Source organism: Fusarium falciforme, chromosome 3 (assembly GCF_026873545.1).
Source record: "Fusarium falciforme chromosome 3, complete sequence".
Taxonomy (NCBI): domain Eukaryota; kingdom Fungi; phylum Ascomycota; class Sordariomycetes; order Hypocreales; family Nectriaceae; genus Fusarium; species Fusarium falciforme.
Window position 1 is genome coordinate 4,219,025 of NC_070546.1, and position 20,726 is coordinate 4,239,750.

A 20,726-nucleotide genomic window follows, 5' to 3' on the forward strand; every position below is an offset into this window, starting at 1 on the left:
GATAGACAGGGCAATGGTAGTATGAGAAGCAAGGTTAAATGAGAGTAAAAGGCCCGATCTTTGGCATTATTCAGGCAAATGAGATCCACATATCGTGTTCGTACATAATCCGGCAGATGATCCATGGACTCTGTTCCTCTCGTGGCCGTGCCCAGATGTGTTCCAGAAGTGACAATGTTGAAGAAATGTTTCCCAGACCAATCGTGACAAACATGGTATTCAGACGTTGACGAAGCACGTCTCGTCGCTCGTCATCGGCTGTGCAAGATCCAATAACTGCCAAGGCCCAGCACATGCTGGTATTGATGCGTGCTGATGGCGGCAGCTGCTCAAGGTAGAGGAAAGCGTCCACCAACGCGTTTTCAACCCTTAGCTGCTGAGTGACCTGCCCTGCGTCACCGACCCCAAAGGCCGTGAGAAGGTACAAATGTACTGCCTGTTGGAAGATGTAGCCGCAAGTAGCGACTTCAGACTCTACCAGCGGCGACGGCGTGAACGAGGTGATCTCTGCCTGTAGGTTGGAAAAATTGAGGAAGTCGTCTGCTGTCGGGAAGGGAGGCTGGGCGCGCACCGCAACTCTTCGACGGCCAAAGTCAAAGATGCGAGGGATAAGGAGGAGCAACGAGAGCCACGAGCCGCAGAGCTGCCCAACATAACCACCCTCGACCAGAGAGTGTGCTTCGTACTCCAGCTCCGGGGCGAGGAGATGCCCCGTGCTCGCTGAGGGGTCCATGGATATCATGCTGATGATTGCCGTGTAGACGTAGTACTCTATAACAAAGGCGCGTAATCCATCTGGAAGCAGATGTCGATGCCCCGAGACCAGGTCCTTAACAAGAGGACCGACTGCTTGGAGGTGGTCAAAGATGACGCCATTGGTATCACCTTTCGCTGTCTGTGACCAAGGTTAGTTGACTGACATTTGAGATAGGGTTGTTGCTCTCTTAGAATTCGACAGGTATGCCTACCTCGGTGAAACACATGATGAGTGCACCAATTGTCACCCACAGCGGACTCGCCTCGGTGCCAGCCAGATAATCCGTAACGGCATTGCGAAACATACGAATGGATTTGGTGTAGTATTTCTGGGCTACCGCATCTGCCCAGCCCGCCCCGTCCAACACGGCGCGATGAGAAGCGCTCTGGGATAGCATAAGCTCGAGGACGACGGGATTGGCAAAGGACAGCGGTATGAGCTGCACGACGAATGGGTTTGCCGTCGTTGACCCGTTACCCATGCTTATGGCTGTGCGAGCTAGGTAATGGCTCATGAGCTCGAACGACTGAGCGTCTAGACCTGGCATGATGGATGGAGCCGGGGGAACAGAGGCGTGCCCGAGGCTCAAAGGATCCTGGTCAAAATGACCCCGGGATAGCCTGATGAGTGCATCACTGACGGCGTCTCCAACGCCCTCGACTACTCCATCTGCATCAATCAGCACTGTCTCTTGCGTTGCATCCTGAAGGCAATTGATGACTTGGTCGAACTGTTCAGATGCGGCGGGTGCCTCTGTGGTGGCGACAGGAGAAGACTCCGGCGGCGAAGTTTCGTGCTCCAACACACTTGACGATGGACCAATGTCAACCGTTATAGTCTCCTCCAGCGTCTCTCCAATTCCAACATCAAAATCCAACTCTGCCGGGTTAGTCAAAGTCTCGGGGGTTCGTCGTCCATGGCCGTCTGGGCTTGGAGCCGACGGTCTCAAGTCAAGTGCCTTCTCCCCATTGCCGTGTTCTGTACTTGGCGGAGGATGGGGATGAGAATCTGGCCATCGGCAGGCTACCTTGTTGCGAAGACATCCGGCACAGACCGGCCGTGATTCGTCGCATTTTTTCTTGCGATTTCGACAAGTGAAACAGCCCGTCTTTACCCTGAGGATTGGCTTTCGCCGACGAGGACGAGGCCGCGTCGTGTTGGCCGGGATCGCCTGTTTAGGCATTGGATGCATTGATGCAGCAGTGGATGAATTCCAGGCTGGGGACGGATGAGCGAATGATAAGGAACGTGACCCCAGCTGGAGGCAGGAAAAGGCGGGGGATGGTCTAGCGGCTAGGTATCACGTGAGACGTCAGCGAGTTGGTGTAAACCCAAAAGGTGATGGTGAGGGCATACGAAGACCAGGCTTTCTTTCCCATACCTTGTTGAACTTGAGAGTCATATTATCCTGTCTACCTCACCATAATCACTTTCAGAGTTATATATGCCGAAATGTCTGGTATTCAGCGCGTCTTGAATCTCTCCAGCAACGCCGAGGCACAGGCTGCGTACGATGACTGGGCCGAGAACTACGACAACGACATGCTGGGAGAATCGGAGGACTACGTTGCACCCGAAATTGCTAGCGACTACGTCAAGAGATATCTCGGTTCTCGCCCTATCGGACATGTCAGCATTCTGGATGCCGGGTGTGGAACAGGTCTTGTTGGGGCGAGTCTTGCAAAGAAGGGCGCGAAACACATTGATGGCATCGATCTCAGCCCTGGGATGCTCCAAATTGCTGAGCGATCCGGGGCTTACGAAACTCTTTCCGTGTCAAACCTGTCCCAGCGCCTGGACATCCCCGATCAAACCTACGATGTGGTTGTCTGTGTCGGCACAATGACTCAAGGTCATGTCGGACCGGAAGCCTTTGATGAATTCACCAGGATCGTCAAACCTGGTGGATTCATCATCTCTACCGTCCGAGACACCTTTTGGAAGATGAATGGATACGAGGATAAAGTCAAGTCTCTCGACAAGGCAGGGAAGTTGAAGCTTGTGAGCGCAGAATTGGAGGACTATCGGCGTGGTGCTGGGGTCCAGGCGGTCATGGTGGTTCTTCAAGCGCAGTAGCAAATATTGTCAAAAATGGCAATCATGAATTGCGAATGTTATGAATGCATGTAAGCGAAATCCATGTTATCTCCATGCCGATCGTCTCATGCGGTTAATGACCTTCCTATTGTAACCAGATGTGGAGATGGTCAGATTATCCGACCGTCAGCAGTCATCTCCAAGCCATCTGTTCCTTACCATCCTCAACACCACCAGTCAAGGACAACATGATCACCGATAACCTCAAAACTGCCTTTCAGTCTGAGCGGCTCGTCTACCGCGCAGCAGAGAACAACAAGGATGACAAGCACTTTCTCCTCACCGAGATTGAAAACAACGCGATCAACGCGGCTCTCTCGGACATAGCTCTGATCCGACCCAGGGGCGAGAAACGAGCCGAGGATCTGATTGAGGGACTTTCCAAGGCTACCATGGGCGTCATGATCTGCTTGCCCAACAAGGACGAAGCGCCAACGCCTATCGGCTTCATTGTTCTCGGCTGGGGCGGAGTGAACCCGGAACACGCCCGTCACAGCTCTACCAGCATTGGAATTGCACTTGCGGCACCACATCAAGGCCGTGGCTACGGCTCAGAAGCCATAAACTGGGCTCTCGACTGGGCGTTCCGTCACGGAGGTTATCATCGTGTCAACATACGCACCGTGAGCTATAACGAGAGAGGCCTGCATCTGTACAAGAAACTGGGGTTTGTGGAGGAGGGTCGAAGCCGCGAGTCGCATTGGTATGATCGGAAGTGGTATGATACTATTAGCTTTGGCATGTTGGAGAGGGAATGGGCAGAACTCAGAGGCCTTGACCAGTAGCTATCTCAGCCTTAGGTTAACCCACCCGCTACATATGAGAATAGCTGCCATGCACATCACTTAGAAGCCTTGGCGTATTCCTCAGCAGCAACCCTACAATCCTCCGCAAGACAGTCCCAGAAACCGGGTCCCTTTGGCTCCCAGCCCAGCCTCTTTGCCCGAGCCGATTCCGCTCTGCTATTGGAACCCCACATGTACAAGATAATCTGGTCCTGAAAGAAACTGTTCTTGAATCTCAAGCTCACAAATTCCTCCAGGCCGAGTGAGACGGGTTGCGTCTCTTCAGTGAGCCAGCCTTGCTCGTGGCCGATCTTGGCGATGGCCTCTGCGGCGTCCTTCCACTTGACCCCGTCAGATGAGGCAAAGTAAAATCCCTATAAAATGTCAGTGATGAGTTTTTGATGGTAGGAGATCATGCTACCTCTTTGCCATAGTCAAGACCTTCGCCGCCTTGAAGGTATTTGCCGAGAATGAGCACGAATAGGCTGACAACATCGCTGATATGCACAAGACCACGAATATTCTGCCCTTCTCCGAGATAAAAGGCCTTCTTGAGCTCGATAATTGCCTTGACATACTCAGGAACCAGGAAGCTTCCCGTAGTACCAGAACCAGTCTTTTGCCCATAAATATCCGGTGGACTAACAGTGATCGTCTTGACCAAATCATTGTTGGCATCCGCAATGAGTCTGTCGACATCTCTATGGATAATGTCGGTTGAGAGGTTGTATATCTCGTCGACGTCATCGATGTCATTCCAGACGCGTGGGTTCAGCTTTCCTGCAAACGACTTGTTACCCTGCATGGTGTCGGAGATGGACGCCGTTCCGGTGAGATGGAGTAAGAGACTCTGAGTCGTCTTCTTGGTTAGGCCAGCGAGAATGGCTTTGACGCTTGCCATGTGGTCGGTGTTGCCGGCGTGAAGGACAATGTCGGCCTGTTCGGAGGCATCTTGGATGATGTCAAAGTCCTCAAAAGTTCCCTTGATAATCTTGATGCTCGGATATCTTGATGTGAACGACTCATTAGGCCGTCGGAGTAGTGCCGTGATTTCCAACTCGGGGTAAGTGGATTGGATTGCGTCAAGGACGCTTCCTCCAATGAAGCCGGTGCCGCCAGTGCTGCTCGCGCGTCAGAGGATGATGCTCAGAGCTGAGATGAGACATACATAAACAGTTTCGTCGGAGCCATGATTAAATGCGTTTGTCTTTGAATAATTGTCAGAATTGTCAGAAATCATGAACTCTGACCCTCCTTATATCTCCTTATCGATGATGTATCGCATGATGACTTGCAAGCGAGTCCCCACCAATTGATCCTGCTTTGTAATTTGCTTCCGACGCCCAGCAAAGAGCGTAGCCAGTCGGCGCATTATTTGGCCGTTTCGAAGGATCGCCGCCAGGGATGACAAACACCGACTTCGGAACACATTCGGCCGAATCTTCGGACGCTCATCATTGGCTTGGCAGCAACATCCAAGGAATTTGGTACAAGAATGGAGATGGCAATGTGTATCGGAGGTCATCAGGAATAAATTCATCGAAATCGTACTATGTCTATTCTCATTACTCAGACATACAGCCCTGTGGCTCGTCATGGAGCGATCCAGGCTGTACAAACTTCTTTTGTCTGACCAATGTCGTGAGGCTTAAAAAGCTCTCACTAAAATGAAATCAAGCACAATAGCAAAACTCCAGTGTCCCAATTAAATATAGGAAATCATCTTGTCCTATGTGCCCTTGCCAATTCTCGCCGCTCATGAGCGAAACCTCGTGGTGATGGCATGACCACCCAAACCACCATTGTGGCTCCCGAAAACCATTTTCACCACCAGTTCTGATAATCAAAAATCCATGTCCAAAAATTTTCGTTGTCCTCATCATCTTCAGGATCCTCGGGATAATTGATCTTTTGCTGGGTGTCGTCATCGCCGTAGATATGGTAGTCGTCCTTCTCGCAATGGTAGGATCTGCTATTCGTCTTCTTCCATTTCGTAATGATGAGATTCATCATAATCTTCGTCGCCACTCAATATCTCGGACGCGGTGGCCCTGAAACATCTTGCCGTTGGTCGGTCCTGTACGCCTTGGTTCCCCGGCTTCTTGGACTTGGTCCCATTGGCTCGTCCTCCAGAAGTGCCGTATCCAATGCCAACTCTGGAGAAAGGTTGATGGCGCCTGCGCCTATTCCCCCTCTTCCGTTTCTTTCCTTGAGATTGTTTATCCGACAGTGTCCTTTTGGTGGGTTCCGCTCTCATCTCTCGATATATGTGGAGATAGAAGATCAGCAAAATGATTGCCAGGGAAATCATGGCGCCGTAGTGATCTGTTGAGATTGTTGATTGCTCTAGTTTGAGATAGATGCCGTTGCTGTGGAAGATAGGTGCCTTTCGTCGTGCGGGTGTTGGAGGGATGTTGAGTCGGAGCCCTGAAGCCAGGTCTCCTATAAATACTCATGGTTCAGGCGAATATAGGCTGCAACACTTAACAGTTTGTCACAAGTGAGACATAGAGTGACGTGCCAACCACCGGTGCCTGTTTCTACAGTATGGCCTCTTTGTCCGTGGTAGCTGGACTTCCCCTATCAAAGGATCATTCGTTGGGCACCTTTTGAAATAGGTAACAGAGCCTTGCCTTGCTTTGATAAATATGCTTGTAGCCATGGAATAAATACAACACGTCAGAGCAATGAATTGACCCCCTGTGAGCGATATAGGCCTTGGCTACTTTCGTCTACTGATGAGAACTTTCAGCAATAGCGATTTAGGTACTAACTCTGAGGCTAAGTTACTACCTAGGCTAAAAAGGCTCTATGAGGCCAGAGGCGTTTAAGACAACCCTTCTGAAATTCAATCACCGACAACCCAATCTATTCCGTATCGAAATCAAGTCGAATAACAAAATTCCAGCGCCCCAATCAAAGCAAGTAAACAATCCTATCTCAAATCTCATTGCTATACCCTCGCCCCCACTCAAGTGGAAAATCGCAGTGGTCAAATAAACCAATGAGTGTCATCACCTGATTCATCGTCGTGGACTTGTGAGAAAACCCCCCGACCGCCAGCCACTCTGGTCATACGCTGGCGTGCCACCCCGCGAGCTCTGGTCGCTCTGGCTACTCCAGACACTACTGGAACCACTGTTACTCTCTGACGGAGTTGAAAGGTAGTCGACCGTCCTATCGGAATCGGCATCTTCATAGAAATCGTTCGCGTCCCTGCCGTAACGTTGCATTTCGTGAGTGAAAGTCGTCATCCTAGTCATCACGGAGCTCGACGGGATACCGCTGGCAGACGAGGGAGCTGGGGAAACGCTCCTGGTTGCCCAGGGAGCCCTGGTCATGGTCAAACGTCTCAAAAGATGGCTACTGCTGGTCGAGGGAGGTCGGGGGACGCTGCTACTTTTCGCGTCAGCCGGGCGAGGCTTGAGAGCCGTCTGGGAAACGCGTACCCTCATTCTTTCTTCTTGGTTATCCCTGCCTTGATCTCTCGGAGGCCAGCACGGAGTCGAGTTCGCGGACCCTCCAGAGGCCGCTTGCCCGGTGCCAGAGCTTGAGGGGGCCTGGCCGTGAAGTGAGTTGGTCTGGCTGTTCTCCTTCTCCGCCGAAGGTCGATTGCCTCTGTAAGACATGGTAAAGTAGTAGTGTGGTGAGGTGGTTGATCGTTTGTGTTGTTGATTGTTCGTGGTTGATGTAGATCTTGGTTGGTGTAGGCCTGTTGAGAGGATAGGCTTTCAGTGCGGATGATGATAAGAGGTTGAGCCAAAAGCCCAGAGCCACGCCTGGTATAAATACCCTGAGCTGAGGTGATTACAGCATGTGCCAAGTGGTCAAACGAGAATCCTCATATGACGTGTCGCTCATGAGCACCTTTCTGGAGGTTGAGCTCTTTATTCATTCTATCAGGAATCTTTATTGGTTTCGTCCTTTCAGGTATTCCTTCAGTCTGCTTCCAAAGAGCTTCATATAGCTGAAGTTGTCTTTAAAGTCTTGGATCTCACCTGACCCATGTCACATGAGTCATGTGCCAACAATATTGAACGGAGGAAGCTCACAAGAGCGGTGAGCGGTGAGGGTTCAAAGAATTGGTTCAAAGGAACGATACAAACATGCATATAGCTGTGCAAGCAATATTATCGGCAATACACTGACGTGGCATTCATCTAAGGCTGCAATTACGTAGAAGAACAGGAACAAAGAAGACACCGCAATGAATCTCGCAACGTTCATTAGTTTTATGATCTTGACTCCACACATTCTATGTTCATACTCCTTCCAGACTCTCCTTCAACCAGTCCCCTTTTATTATTCCAACGTCTAATAATTTCTCAAATGCCGCGTAACCTCACGGGAATCTACCATCTACTTCCCCTCTCAAAACGATTTGGCCAGCCAAACGCAAAGAGTACAGTTGCTCACACTCCACGCTCTTCATACAAATTCCCCCCTTCAAAGACCAGCTCGACAGTGTTCATGCCACACAGTCTCATGCTCCCTTTCATGACATTCACTCAACCCTCGACACCCTCACCGAAAACTTTCTCCAGCTTTTGTCGTGCCGATGGGCGATCGTTGGCGTCCCATTCTCCCATCCCTTCCAGCCCGAAGAGCAGCATCCTAGACGCGCCATACACGGCCTGGGCAACAATATTCTCTGAAGGTTTGCTGTTGACAATGTCTCGGAAGTCGTTGCTGAGGAAATATGCCATGGTTGCGCATAGACCCCAAATGTCCGTCCGAGGTGACTCTTCGGCGGTCGTCAGACCGCATGTCTCTGGTGCCTTGAAGCAAGGGTCGCCGGGGTCTGGGAATGTGTCTTTGAAGCTTGCGTATTCAAAGTTGGACAGGTAGAAATGGAAGTTCTGCTTCTCTCTCAAGCCGTTCACGAGGATGTTCCTGGGGCAAATATTTCGGTGAACCACGCCCTCGTGCTCCAGGTAATTAAGAGCCGAAAGCATTTCGCCGAAAAGAAGTCGGCCTAGGGGGCGCATCTCAATGGGCCTCTCAAAGAGGCCGGGGCCGTTCTGGTGCAGCTGTATAAGCCCAAGGAGGCTACCATCCTTCAAAGGCATGATGATGTCGATGCTGTCAGGGGTTTCTTGGACTTGGAAGAAGGCAATGATGTGTGGCTGTCTGTGTTAGCGAGTTGTTTTTGACTGACAATGTATGAGTATCTGACGTGTGATAGATTGCTGCTCCTGATGACTCTGTCCAGCAGAGATCGACGGGCTTCCATTTTGAATGGATACGAGACTTTCTTGACAGCCAAATGCTGGCCGGTGCCAACATCAACAACCGCCTGGGGAGCGCCGAACTTTGATGCAAAGTACCGGCTCCGGTCGGTGTAGCGGATCAAGTCATCGGCGGAATCAGGGGTCTTGTTGTATCCTGGGAAGACCTCACACCCATCGTCATTGGTCAGGATGGAAGACACCACTCCGGTTCTTAGACCAGTCGATTCATGCCTCCAGAGGAGGACGTCCATAGGCGGTTCCTGGTGCCAGAGGATTCTCCATTGGCTCCAGCATCCAGACCCATCAATGCACTCAAACTCAAGGTTGTTGTGACAATCGATGATGAGTCTGCGAGGGTGCGGAGGGCTTGGAAAGGTGAGGGCAGTTGGTCCCGTGAACCTGAAAGCCCGGCCATCAGAGTAGTCTTCGAGCAGAACCTCCCCAGTGTTTATGTTCAGCATAAACCGAAATGTTTGGCCCGATGGGATGTCAGTGCCGTTGTGGTTTCCGAGAAAGCTTGGCTCCAGACCGGAAGAGCTCGTGGGGTCGAATTTGATGCAAAGCCCACGGCTCCTCCCATTCTCTCCTTGGGGATCCGGGAACTCCAAAACATACGGCACGTAGTCGGGATTTTCGATGACAGCTTCTGCACTGTGATTCTGGGGAACAAGGGAGAAGAGTGGAGAAGCCATTGAAGAGGGTGAAGGTGCTGCTCCGCACAAAGGTTCAAGCAAGAGGAGAGAAAGACAAAGTTTTGATGAGAATAAATGAGTGTATCAGGATGATGACTGCCTGCATGAATCAAGAGTCTAATATAAAGGGCAGGGCAGGCCTTCTACAAGTACGCGGCGCAGGAGCTTCCATGAGTGATGCTAATCCAGGGGCTTTCCCCAAAGTCATGATATGGAAAATATTACGTGTCTCTCTGTGTGTAATTTCCCTTGAATACTAAATTTTCTGAGATTTTCTTTGACAATGATGTCTATCATATTCCATGTCGTTACATGATCACATTTCTTTGAAGCCTGCGAGACATGCCCCTGCAACCAACAAAGACCTGGCCATGCGAGTTTGTACTCTTAGGCCAGCCTTGTTTGGGAAATTGTTTCACCTGTCAATTAATTACCCCCAGCCTTAGTAAAGAGTGATATGTGATCGAAACCAGCCACAACTGTATAAGCGGATATCTCAGGTTTGTTTCATTAACGCTCGTGTGGCTGTTTGGGACGAAATTTGCCAATCATTCAACCAACCAAAGTAAGGTGACGAGTCGCATTCTTCTATTTTTAGTCAACACCGGCGAGGCCGCCCACAGGAAGTTGGCGACAAGACATGTCTTCATACTGCTGTCTACCAGAAGAGCTCTTGACACATTGTTCCATACGCCCAACGAACTGCTTTCGTATGGGCTTGTCTGCTCTAGAATGGAGAACAGGTAGAAGATCCATGAGGGTTACGCTCAGCATTATTTCCATTTCCAGATTGAAGAAAAAAAGCAGAGGATGCGTATTGTACTCTTCGAACACATTTCATAAGATCATCACTTAACCTAAACCCTAACGTCTGGTGTCGACGTTTCTTGTAGAGACTATTATCGGGCGCGGATTCTACACAACAATTCTTTGGTGGATAGAAATTTGGTACAGTTCTATGAAATATGGGCATGACAATGAAGGCCTCCTCATGTTTTGACTGCAGCTCTCACATTGGGTAATTGAAAAATTCATATGATCTTGATAACAAGCTGAATGCCAGGAGGGCATGTGAGTAGGGAGGTAAGCTCATGTGAAAGATATCCGCTTCTATCATTATTTCCACCTACGGTCCGTTTTTCGTTCCGCCCTCAATACTCCGATGCATAATCTGCAATGGTGCTTAGACACTCGACACAAAGCCTCGGGCATAACAGTGACAATGGATGCTAAAATCCACCTGTTGTTCGGTCAAACTCGATAAGATCGCCCGTGCCTGGCTTTGTTCGCCTGGCGCCCGGGAAAACACATTTTCATCACAAGGCATTCATTTCGAAGAGTCCATTGTGAGAAGTAATGTTCATCCAGACAATGGACGCAGTTGCAATACTCATGGATATAAATCCACTCATCCACCTGACTTCAATCGAGATCATCACTCCAGGTTCATTCCACATTCCCACTGAATTACCTAGTACCGAACTTCAGAGACCACTAACCTCACGACAATCCCATCTTCAACATGCCTGACACCACCCAGACCTATGTTGGTACGGCGCAGCAAGGGCTCGTTATCAACCCCAAGACTCTAGACATGGCCCTCAACGCTGGCCATGCTGCCAAGGAGGCTCGGAAGAAGGGTGCTAACGATAAGGATGGGAAGGATAAGAAGTGAGATGGTAAGTTTTCTGCGGACTAACAGCCTAGGTTTTAATGTGGGAAGCACTCAAAAGTGAGCCAGAATTGAATTACTTAGTTGTTTTTGCAAAATATACCAGCATCATCTTAATCTAAAATTTATTCTTACCATGTTTCCATTTTTCGCCATTTCTAAAGTATAACTCGTTTAGCATGTCCGCTGACGCCTCCATCGGCCACCAGCCTGCACTGAATGAACTGGTTTTTCATGTGAGAATGCGTCACAGTCGGCACAAGAGATGGGCGTCCAAGGACGATGCAAGAGCATAGGTTTCATCAGCCAGCTAGGTTCAAGGGAGTACTTTATATCCAGGGGGGACACCCCCCAGGTTGCCTTCCATGTCCCAGAATGTCCCTTCTAGATCCGTCGCCAAGATGGGTACACAGAGGAGCAATTATAGACAAAGAAAGACCCTTCATGCCTACCAACAGACTGGTGCTGGGCCATGCTGAAGACAAACAAGTGACCAACGAGCTCAACATTAACAAACCCCGATTTCTAGCTCCAGCTACCCTATCGATAAGATGTCCAGCAACTGGACATCAGCAACCTGAAGCCTGCAACTGGAATGAATCTTTGAGGCGACTGGAGACCCCGTCGCCGCGCCCCTGCATCATATCAAGGTATTTACCAAGAAGATGTGACAAGGAGCAGGGATGCCTTTGTAGACATCGTCGTCGTTGCAATCAACTGTCTTCTCCATGTATTAACTTCCGTGTGCTCAGTAAATTATGATTAGGGAGCATTGGGGGCTGGAGCTGCCTTGGAGCTTGTCTCGGTGGGCCTTGTATATAACAGTGAAGTACAGACAACTGTCTTTGCTAGGCTTATCATTGTCCTCGAACACCTTGCCTTGTGCGAATATACTGAACAGAGGGTGAGAGTGGAATTTTAATTCCGCCAGCCTGGCCCCGAAAGCAAAAAAGTGATCCGGAGTTTCGGCTTCTCGTGGTCGGGGCCCATCGTGACCGAGGGCGCTGCTGAATGTATCGTCGTTTCTGTCATCGCAACATACGCGAGTCCAGAATTGGTGGCGAGTCCCAGGAGCTTCGTATAGATCCTCAAAGCTCGTGCTCAGGGCTCGTTGGCCGGAATTCCGTTGCTCTCGTTGACCGCCAGCCTTATCGTTTCGATGGTAGAGGCCCGCCCCAGTCGTGTCCGATCTTGTCGTGCCTGTCTGTGATGTCCCTGTCGGTCATGTCGGCCTAAGATTCGGGGACGTATTTCGATCCTCCGATGGCCTCCCATGACTCCTCCAAGTTCTCCATGTTGTCGCTTTTGTGTGTTTTGGGATGGTAGGCGCTGGAGTGCGACGAAGCTTGTTGTCTGGGTTGTCGTAGTGAAGCGTAGAAACCCAGCTGAAGCGCAATCCCTCTGCGAGTGCGGGGTATCATCCATCTCGCCATTTCGCATTGTCTTTGTCACGATACCACAAACTTTGCACAACAATTCCAACCAGAAGCAGATGCTGAACCTTTCTCAGCAGCGCCGGCACCAGTAGCCTGCCTCTCGCCCCGCTACCAGTGCCATCACCACCCGCCTGCATCTAGATCAAAAATACAAGTTCTAAGGACCTGAGTATCATCAGAATCCGGTGGGGTGTGGCAGGGCATTCTTATCCCGGCTGGTATTTCCTCGAGGTGGAACGGCTCCTCCTTCTCTCCATCGCTCGACTTCCGGTCTTTGTCTCTAACCTCAACCTTCCAAGCATTGCGCGCCATGGCCCGTTGACGAGCAATCAACTCTTCAGACGTGATATTCAAGCTGAGAACTTCGTCCTCTACGAGCTCTCCAACCAAGACCGGAGCATCCTTCACTTGCTCTTCACACTCAGGCGTTGGAATGACCCAATCTCCCCATTCGTCGTCGTGGTCGGCCGCAACTTCCGTCTGATTCTTGGGTGTTGAAGCTTGGTCAGAGCTGCTAGATGAAGGGTGTTGGGTTCCGAGGAAGCGCTGAAGTCTGACAGGTAGGGCCTGTATCCAGGTCGACGGTGGCAAGGCAGTAGCCATGGTTGGTCGAGAGGTCCGACGATGTGCTGTTATCGTACGCGAAATGAGATAATATTTGACAATGGAGAAGACTGAGAGCAAGGACGCGGAGCAGGGTGAGAGTGGGCTTTTAGTATCCCGCGTTGATGGCAGGATCAGCGTTTCGGGAGGGGTCGGTTGGGGATGCGGCTGCACGAAGAAAAGGTTAAAGTCACGGCGTTCAGCGCAATAAGGCGAATTTCTGTACGTATGACAAGGACGTGGCTGTGCATTAAGAGAAAGACTAATCAAATACGACGTCATGGATTGGGGAGCACTGTATTGCATCAAAGTCTTGCGTTTGATACAGAGCACTTTCGTGGGCCGACACTGAAGCGTGCTGAAATGTTTAATGCGCCTACGCCAATACCACCCGACCCAAAGGTGATACTGAAGCGTACTAAAAATCCATTTCTATTTCTAGAGCCGAGCTCCTGTTGAGCCGCCGCGGAGTGATTACCAAAGCTCTCAGAGCTCGTTCAGAAGAATTTATGATAGTACAAATCTAAGTTGAGAAGCAAGTAGGGTCTGGAGGATATCCCAACTCCAACTTCCCGTCAACTCAAGCCAACCTGGGCGAAGGGCGTATGCCAGTCAGGGGGGACAACGTCCAACCGCATGTGCCCACGTCTTCGTACTCCAACAGATCTCAATCAGGCTGAGAAAGCATTGGCCGAGAGGAAATGCTGGGACACGCTGCAGCGCCAAGCTTGTCAGCATAATCTCGGACAATTTCGGACTAGGCCATATTGCAGCTCTTGTCGTTATAAATCTCGCAGCCTCGTTTCTCTTTCTTGTTGACCACTTTCTTCTCTGGATTCTCCAACATCTTTCGTGTATCGATCATGACCCGCTGGCATGCAGCGACCTGCGTATCGCCCGATGTGGTATTGAATGGGGGCCTCCCCATTTGCAACACATGCGGCGCCGTACCAGATCTAGACGCCATCAGATTACAGCAACAGCGAATAAGTCCCCTCCCATCGATCCCGCCTAATGAACCCCCGGGATAGTTCAATCTCTACTGGCCGCTCAGTTCCCTTTACTCTCACGCCAAGACTCGTCAAGGGTCCGACACCGACAATCCGAACGAAAAGCTAGGCTCAACTGACGACTTCAAACCATCACCAATTTACCACCACCGCCTGCAGGATCATGAGTTTCGTCTTTTGCGACTCGAAGCAGCCCCTAGCGATGTGGATCTTTTGCATGTCTACCTCGAGACGCACGACCAAGAAAGATTTCCCATATATGAAACCGTCTCATACACCTGGGGCGGAGAGAACAACGACAACTCCCGCTGCCGGCCAGTTTTCATCGGCCCCCATTGGGACGTCCTTCTCCAGACGCAAAACTGCTGGGACATGCTCAAGTTTCTTCAACCCGCAGATGGCCTGCGGAGACTCTGGGTCGATGCCATCTGCATCAACCAAAAAGACGACAAGGAACGCGAAGCACAAGTTTCCAAAATGGTTGATATCTACCATGAAGCCCAGAGAGTGTTGGTTTATCTCGGGAGCGGCTCGATCGACCCGACTGGCCCTCACAAATACCCCCTCCGGCGAAGATTGGAGCACTCGGTCATGCAATCCAACCACTGCGACCAGATTACAAGGGAAGGCAAAGTTAACTTGAACAAGCTGCTCTCTAAGAGATATTTCAGTCACCTCTAGGTTATTCAAGAGCTTGTCGTTTCTCGACAAGTTGTCTTTCAAGTGGGCGACACCGAGTTCTGGGCCGATGGGGCAACTGTTCCTCAGCTCAAAGGTCACGACTGGGAGAATACATCGGCGCCGTGGTTCATACACATGGCTGAGGGAACGTCCCCAGGTAGTGACATTTACGATGCCATGCGAGCAACATGGAGTTCCAAGGCATCGGACCCTCGAGACAAGATCTTTGGTGTTCTAGCCTTACTCGACGACCATCGAGAGAGGGAACTTTTCCGGCCGGATTACTCATTATCCTTTTTCCACATATATCTTGGAGCACTCGCCTACTCGCTGCTTGGCCTAAAGCGTGTTGAAATCCGTTGCCATGGGGCTGGTCGCTCCGCGCCCTATGGCCAACCGTCGTGGATGATCGATTAGAATATCCTAAAATGGCCAACGCTCTATAACCTCCAAGATCAAGCTGAATTGGCATTCAAGTCCTGGAAGCACCTTTGGCCTGAAGACTGGGTATGGCCACCGAGGGGCGACCTGACTGCAACTCGGCAGAACCTTTCAAGCGTTCCTTGGAGCCTCAAAAGGCCAACGATTGTACAATATGTTCTTTCCCAGTTTAGCACTCAATATAAATGTCGCTTGGGAATGAGGCCTCTTCCAAGCCCCAGCTTGCTCTATCCCGGCCGGACCAGTCCTAAGCCGGCGTCACCTAATGTCAAAGATCTTGATGAGGAGGAGGTGCAAAGACTTAAGGAGGGGAGCTGGGACAAGGGTGCTGCAGTTGATGCTTGTACGGGAAGCTTGACGATCAACCTGACACGTATCTGCGAGTTCGCTGTCGTGCCTTCAAAGGTCCACACGCACGGAGGTATGATGATTTTCGAGGTGCAAGGCGCCACCCTAAACAAAGCATGGATGTATCTGATCACCGACATGCCTCTCGACTATCTTGTTATTCCTACGAGGGATCACTTGTTTGTCTTGGATCAAGGGGACGAAAAGTCATTCCTGATTCTCATCCTGAGGAAGCTCAAGGACAGTCCAGACTTCAGGCTGATCGGATGCTGCTACGGCTTATATTTCCGACTGATATCCTCAGACATGTTGGACCCGCCATCAAACGACAAGCTCTTCCTTCCCGAATTTGAAAACCACATACGCTTAGACGACTTTTGGGGATTGATCCCCGGGAGCGCAATTCTTGAAAAACTCCCGCACCTGCAGCCCGACAGTATGAGTGAGCGTCAGCTCACCACTCTCGCCCATGAGCTCCTACGTGGATCGGCTTTAGAGTCGCTTCAAGCCTACTTTGACTGCATCCATCCGCGATTTCACCCGGTTGTCAATGGGGAACACCTCGAAATAACCATCCAACCCGCCGACTGGCAGGCCCTTTTTGATTCCAGCTCTATCGATTTCTTGGCTGATATGTACACAGAGATGAGGTTCGAAGAGGAGAAGGATTGGACGAGCTCGAAATGGATCTTTTACTGGCCCCCATGGAGCCCAGAGCGCGTAATTCAGGGACCCCCATTTAAGATTAGCAGGGAACTTTCCTTGCGAGTGTCCCAGAACAACCTGTATGCCTTCATGAAGTATTTCGTGGCCTCCAGGGGTACAGCGAGGTACCAGTCCCGGTGCAGGTCGGATGCTCGATTTTATATGCCACCAGAGAGAATCATGGAAGAAGAGACAGGCGTGGTGGCTTGTCCTGCTTGACCAACCCCAGTTTTGGAAGGATTCATAATTGACGGGAGGATGTATCGTGTTTGTATTGCATAGTCACATTTGTTCCACTCCTTGCACACATGGGGCCATCACCCGCCTCTATACGCCAGAACATTACCGCACCCTAAAAACACCATTTTATTCTCAATGAAGTCTCCAAAAGAGGCTCCTCGCGCCAACTTCTTGAGCACGGCGCCGCTAAGTGCTTTGTCAAGACGACCCATGGACACCCTTATGAGCCGACCATCTTTGACACACCGTTAGCTAATAGATGGGTAATGATAATGTTAATAGTCAGGGTACATTTTAGCCAGAGTTTATCTATGATTAGTTTAAACTAGGGACGGGGTCAGCCTACATGAGGGTTAGGGGTGGTCTTGATTGTAGGTTGGAACCACCGGAGGATATCCCCTTGCACCAGGCACATCGGTAATCAATACATGGCGGCATTAAACCTAATACCGTAAAACACTGAAATCTGATTATCTTACCCGTCTATGGCGGCACAAGTTGGCTTATCTTTTGATGTTAAAATCTCTGTTGCAAACATATGACTCTTAAAAGCACTTGAGTTAACCATTTCAATGCTATCCCAGTTCCACCACTGCTCAATCTTCATTCCCCGAAAAACCCCTCCAACTGAGGGAACCGACGCTGGAGATCCTGGCACCACGCGATCCGTCTCTTCCACATCTTTTCATCGCGTGCACTAATTGTAGCCCCGACAATCCCAAGCCCGAAGCCTGAAGCCCAGCTACCAAGAAACAGCGGCCCTGTTATAGGAGCCGCCAACCCCCCAGTCAGAATTGTAACGACCCCGGATGCCGCGCACACACACCAGCTAGCCATGAACCCCTGTGCCGGCACATTATCTCTAGCAGCTAGAGCCTGTTCAATACGCAACTTTGTGAAATAGATAAACAGGACTTTTGTGATTTGGGTGGCCTGTGGTCCGGTGACTAGGAATCCAAGGATAATTGCAAAGTCGACATCGTTCCAGGAGATGTTCATATATTTCCATCCCTGCCTCAAAGAGGCAAAGTCTTCAGATAGTTAGATTCTCTGCCAAGTAGGTGACTCAAATACGTCTTAGAGAATAGTACTCACACGCATGGCAGGAGTTAACGGCGTCTTGATCTTCGTCGATCAGCCCCAGGATTTCGATGCCTGTGATTCTCTGGACGCGTGATTGTGCCCAGATCTCGCCGTCAGATCCGCAATTTTCTCCTCTCATGTCCCAGTAGAGCCCTGCCTTGAGCTTCTCTGCAAGCACTGTCTCCCGAGATTCCCAGACTGCATTAGGAACCAGGCAGAACGAGAGATGGACTCGAAAGTCTGAAGGGGGAGAAATGGATGGTATAGATGAAGTCTCATGGCTATCCCATGGAACCGGCTGAGGTCTCTCGCTGGTGTTTGGACCAAGGGGTAGAGATCCGTAATCGTGAACGGGAGGTGTCATGACAAGAATTCCATACCACCTGTCGGATGCCGGGGACGGGCCCTGTGCACCATCCTCGGATTCTCCGCCTGAATTCTCTCCTATAGGATCTTTGCAGTGAGCTTGGATATGTCGACTCATTTCGAGACATCACTTACCTCGCCCAAGTTGACGCAAGAACCAGTTAGCCAGAACAAGGAGAACTACCTGCCTGAACGCCATGATTCGGGCTTTTGCCTCTAGAGCCATGAGCCTGGCATGGGAGCTTGCCCAAGACAGGGCGGGACCGACGTAAGTGCTGATTTGGTCAAAAGGAGCTGTAATGGGAACGTTCATGTCGACAGGGATGAAGTATTTCAATACACGTGGGGCATTGTCCCAAGTGTTGCTCAAGGAGTTCATCAAGTCAAACGCAAACCCAGTAAGCCACGCCAAGGCTGGAACGATGCAGAGGTTTCTGTAGACTCTCAGGCATTCAGGGCAAAGGACGAAGATGGTGGCCGTGATCGACACGAGAAAGGTGAACTGCCGCTTGGCAATTTCTAGATCTCGACGCCGTGTTGGCGTTTGGGGAGGAGGCATGGTGTCGGTAGCTTCTCCAGGCTAGGCAAAGGGATTGTAAGTGAATTTTGAAGTTTTTGAGATGGCGAGGGAGAAGGGGGGAAAGTTGCGACCTTATATTGGTGCCCGCTCTCCAAAAGTGCAAACATCTCAATGCGCGTCTGACACACCCTCTGCTGCGAGGCCAATGGCCGACCTAACAGGTGATCAATCTTCCAATACGCATTTGGAATGAGGCATACTTCTGCAATGACACGTGTAGAGTCACCTGGGTCTTATCAAGCGGCGCGCACCCTTCGATGAAGACGCTGTGCTGTAGCACTATAACCGGATTCTTAGCACTGGTCGAGTTATTAGGGCAACTGCTACCCGTTTCATCCTTCAGATTTGGACGCTTCTCGACCGAGTCTATACCGCTCCACTGCATCTACCGCCCCCTATCCATGAGGCCAGGCAGATGCGCCTGTTCCTGCGATGCAGATTTTAAGAAGCCATTAGTAAGTCTCAAGTATCTCTACCGCGCCCATATCCATTTGAAGCGTTCTGCCATTACCAGACCAGTGTTCGGTTCAGTAACAGCTTGCAGGACATGCCGCCTCGTTCACCACATGGCCGTTGGGGGGCTCCAATTACCAGGGACAGGCGCTTTTCATCACTACCGTAGTCGCTGCTTTTAGAGAGTTCCGAACAGGTATTTAACCATCAATCTTGAAACTCATATCCATTCTTATCAATGTCTTGTCCCAATCATGCCTCAGCGAAAAGTTTGCATCGTCCACCCAACAGCTGTCACCAGCCGGCAGTGCCATCGACCGAAGCGAACACCTCAATGTCCACCGCAAATAATGCTCCCAAAGCGGAACAATAGAGCCTCTTCCTCTCTTCCTTTTATTCCTTCATTCACTCTCCATTCTTTGTTCGCGAGCTTGCCTTCTTCTCTGCTCTTTGTTCATCCTTCAATCACCCTCTTGTATATCATCCACCTCACAACACCACACGTGCTTCCGAACAATTTCCTCGCAACAATCAAATGGCTTCTCCCAAGATGAACCACCTCCAAAAGATCCCGAGCCCGAACCCGCGCTATGGAAGAAAATGTCCCGAGTGCAAGGCCCGCATCGTCGGCCGCGCGGCTGTTTTCAAGCGACACGTTGATAGACACGCTAAGCTCGCCGAGATCATTGTACGTTCAATTCCATGCTCGTCGCCCTCAATGCTAAATACTCCAGGAGAGCAACATGAACAACAACGTCAAATGGGTCGAGGACCCAGGCTTCGACGTCGACCTCGTTCGCGACATGTACATGTCCACACCCGCCAAGTACCGTCACTTTGGCGGCGAATTCACGACAGGCCCCATGGCCGGCAAGGGTTTCATCGAAGGAGACCCCAAGATATTTTTCGCGACCGGTCGTATCAGGAGGAACTACGAATGGGTCAAGAGGGACCTCAAGCCTGAGCGTTTTGCTTTCCGAGCTCTGCAGAACACCAACACCGGCACCGAGACGCCCGAGACTCCCGCAAAACCCAGGGTTCTACGAAAGCGCAAGGCCAAGTCGCCTGTTTCACCTATCTAAACCGGTTCCCCTCTCAACATAATGCGAAAGGCCTTTGCTGTTGTTATGTGAAGGGAAGATTCACTACGTGGTCGGGGACCTGGGTGGCACGATTGAGGGATACATTTGTCGGAGTTTTGGCCTGTACAGATTGCTGAGGATGGATGATACATACACTGGAACATACCACAAGTCCCGGGTTTCCACAAGTGAAGGACATCAGCATTGATCCAGATAGATTCTGGCCGTGCACGAGAGTGTTGTGCTTTACCACAGACCATAATTGTTAGATGAATCAGAGTGATCAATCGTTACAACTCGACCAAGCAAGCCTTACCTATGATACAACATCTAATATGCAGTCATCTGTCCCCTACTTTTGTTTCTACTGATTGAGAAATTCATCCTCCTCTATCAGCGTCTCCGCACAAGGTCGTTCCTCCGGAAGCCAGCACAAGATTTTACGAACAAGATCCAAGAGAAAT

The 20,726-nt window shown here is 50.6% G+C and overlaps 8 protein-coding genes across 8 annotated transcripts; 3 read left to right on the top strand and 5 right to left on the bottom strand.

The window, feature by feature from the left end:
• Window positions 1-70: 70 nt before the first annotated feature.
• NCS54_00453900 (Zn(2)-C6 fungal-type domain-containing protein) lies at window positions 71-1,940 on the bottom strand (the record flags this gene model as incomplete). The annotated part of the gene is made up of 2 exons (XM_053150070.1): window positions 71-895; window positions 969-1,940. The coding sequence occupies 2 exons, from the start codon at window positions 1,938-1,940 to the stop codon at window positions 71-73; spliced, it is 1,797 nt and encodes a 598-aa protein (XP_053006045.1).
• Window positions 1,941-2,209: 269 nt separating this feature from the next.
• On the top strand, window positions 2,210-2,833 carry NCS54_00454000 (Methyltransf-25 domain-containing protein; the record flags this gene model as incomplete). The annotated part of the gene is made up of 1 exon (XM_053150071.1): window positions 2,210-2,833. The coding sequence occupies one exon, from the start codon at window positions 2,210-2,212 to the stop codon at window positions 2,831-2,833; it is 624 nt and encodes a 207-aa protein (XP_053006046.1).
• A 203-nt stretch (window positions 2,834-3,036) lies between these two features.
• Window positions 3,037-3,639, top strand: NCS54_00454100 (N-acetyltransferase domain-containing protein; the record flags this gene model as incomplete). The annotated part of the gene is made up of 1 exon (XM_053150072.1): window positions 3,037-3,639. The coding sequence occupies exon 1, from the start codon at window positions 3,043-3,045 to the stop codon at window positions 3,637-3,639; it is 597 nt and encodes a 198-aa protein (XP_053006047.1). The 5' UTR covers window positions 3,037-3,042.
• A 56-nt stretch (window positions 3,640-3,695) lies between these two features.
• NCS54_00454200 (Hypothetical protein) lies at window positions 3,696-4,830 on the bottom strand (the record flags this gene model as incomplete). Its single annotated transcript, XM_053150073.1, has 3 exons — window positions 3,696-4,013; window positions 4,061-4,760; window positions 4,808-4,830. The coding sequence occupies 3 exons, from the start codon at window positions 4,828-4,830 to the stop codon at window positions 3,696-3,698; spliced, it is 1,041 nt and encodes a 346-aa protein (XP_053006048.1).
• Window positions 4,831-8,147: 3,317 nt separating this feature from the next.
• Window positions 8,148-9,562, bottom strand: NCS54_00454300 (Hypothetical protein; the record flags this gene model as incomplete). The annotated part of the gene is made up of 2 exons (XM_053150074.1): window positions 8,148-8,765; window positions 8,816-9,562. The coding sequence occupies 2 exons, from the start codon at window positions 9,560-9,562 to the stop codon at window positions 8,148-8,150; spliced, it is 1,365 nt and encodes a 454-aa protein (XP_053006049.1).
• Window positions 9,563-12,790: 3,228 nt separating this feature from the next.
• On the bottom strand, window positions 12,791-13,273 carry NCS54_00454400 (Hypothetical protein; the record flags this gene model as incomplete). Its single annotated transcript, XM_053150075.1, has 1 exon — window positions 12,791-13,273. One exon carries the CDS (start codon window positions 13,271-13,273, stop codon window positions 12,791-12,793), a length of 483 nt encoding a protein of 160 aa, XP_053006050.1.
• Window positions 13,274-17,301: 4,028 nt separating this feature from the next.
• On the bottom strand, window positions 17,302-18,706 carry NCS54_00454500 (Hypothetical protein; the record flags this gene model as incomplete). Its single annotated transcript, XM_053150076.1, has 3 exons — window positions 17,302-17,729; window positions 17,794-18,225; window positions 18,283-18,706. The coding sequence occupies 3 exons, from the start codon at window positions 18,704-18,706 to the stop codon at window positions 17,302-17,304; spliced, it is 1,284 nt and encodes a 427-aa protein (XP_053006051.1).
• A 1,024-nt stretch (window positions 18,707-19,730) lies between these two features.
• NCS54_00454600 (Hypothetical protein) lies at window positions 19,731-20,262 on the top strand (the record flags this gene model as incomplete). The annotated part of the gene is made up of 2 exons (XM_053150077.1): window positions 19,731-19,868; window positions 19,915-20,262. 2 exons carry the CDS (start codon window positions 19,731-19,733, stop codon window positions 20,260-20,262), a joined length of 486 nt encoding a protein of 161 aa, XP_053006052.1.
• Window positions 20,263-20,726: the final 464 nt, after the last annotated feature.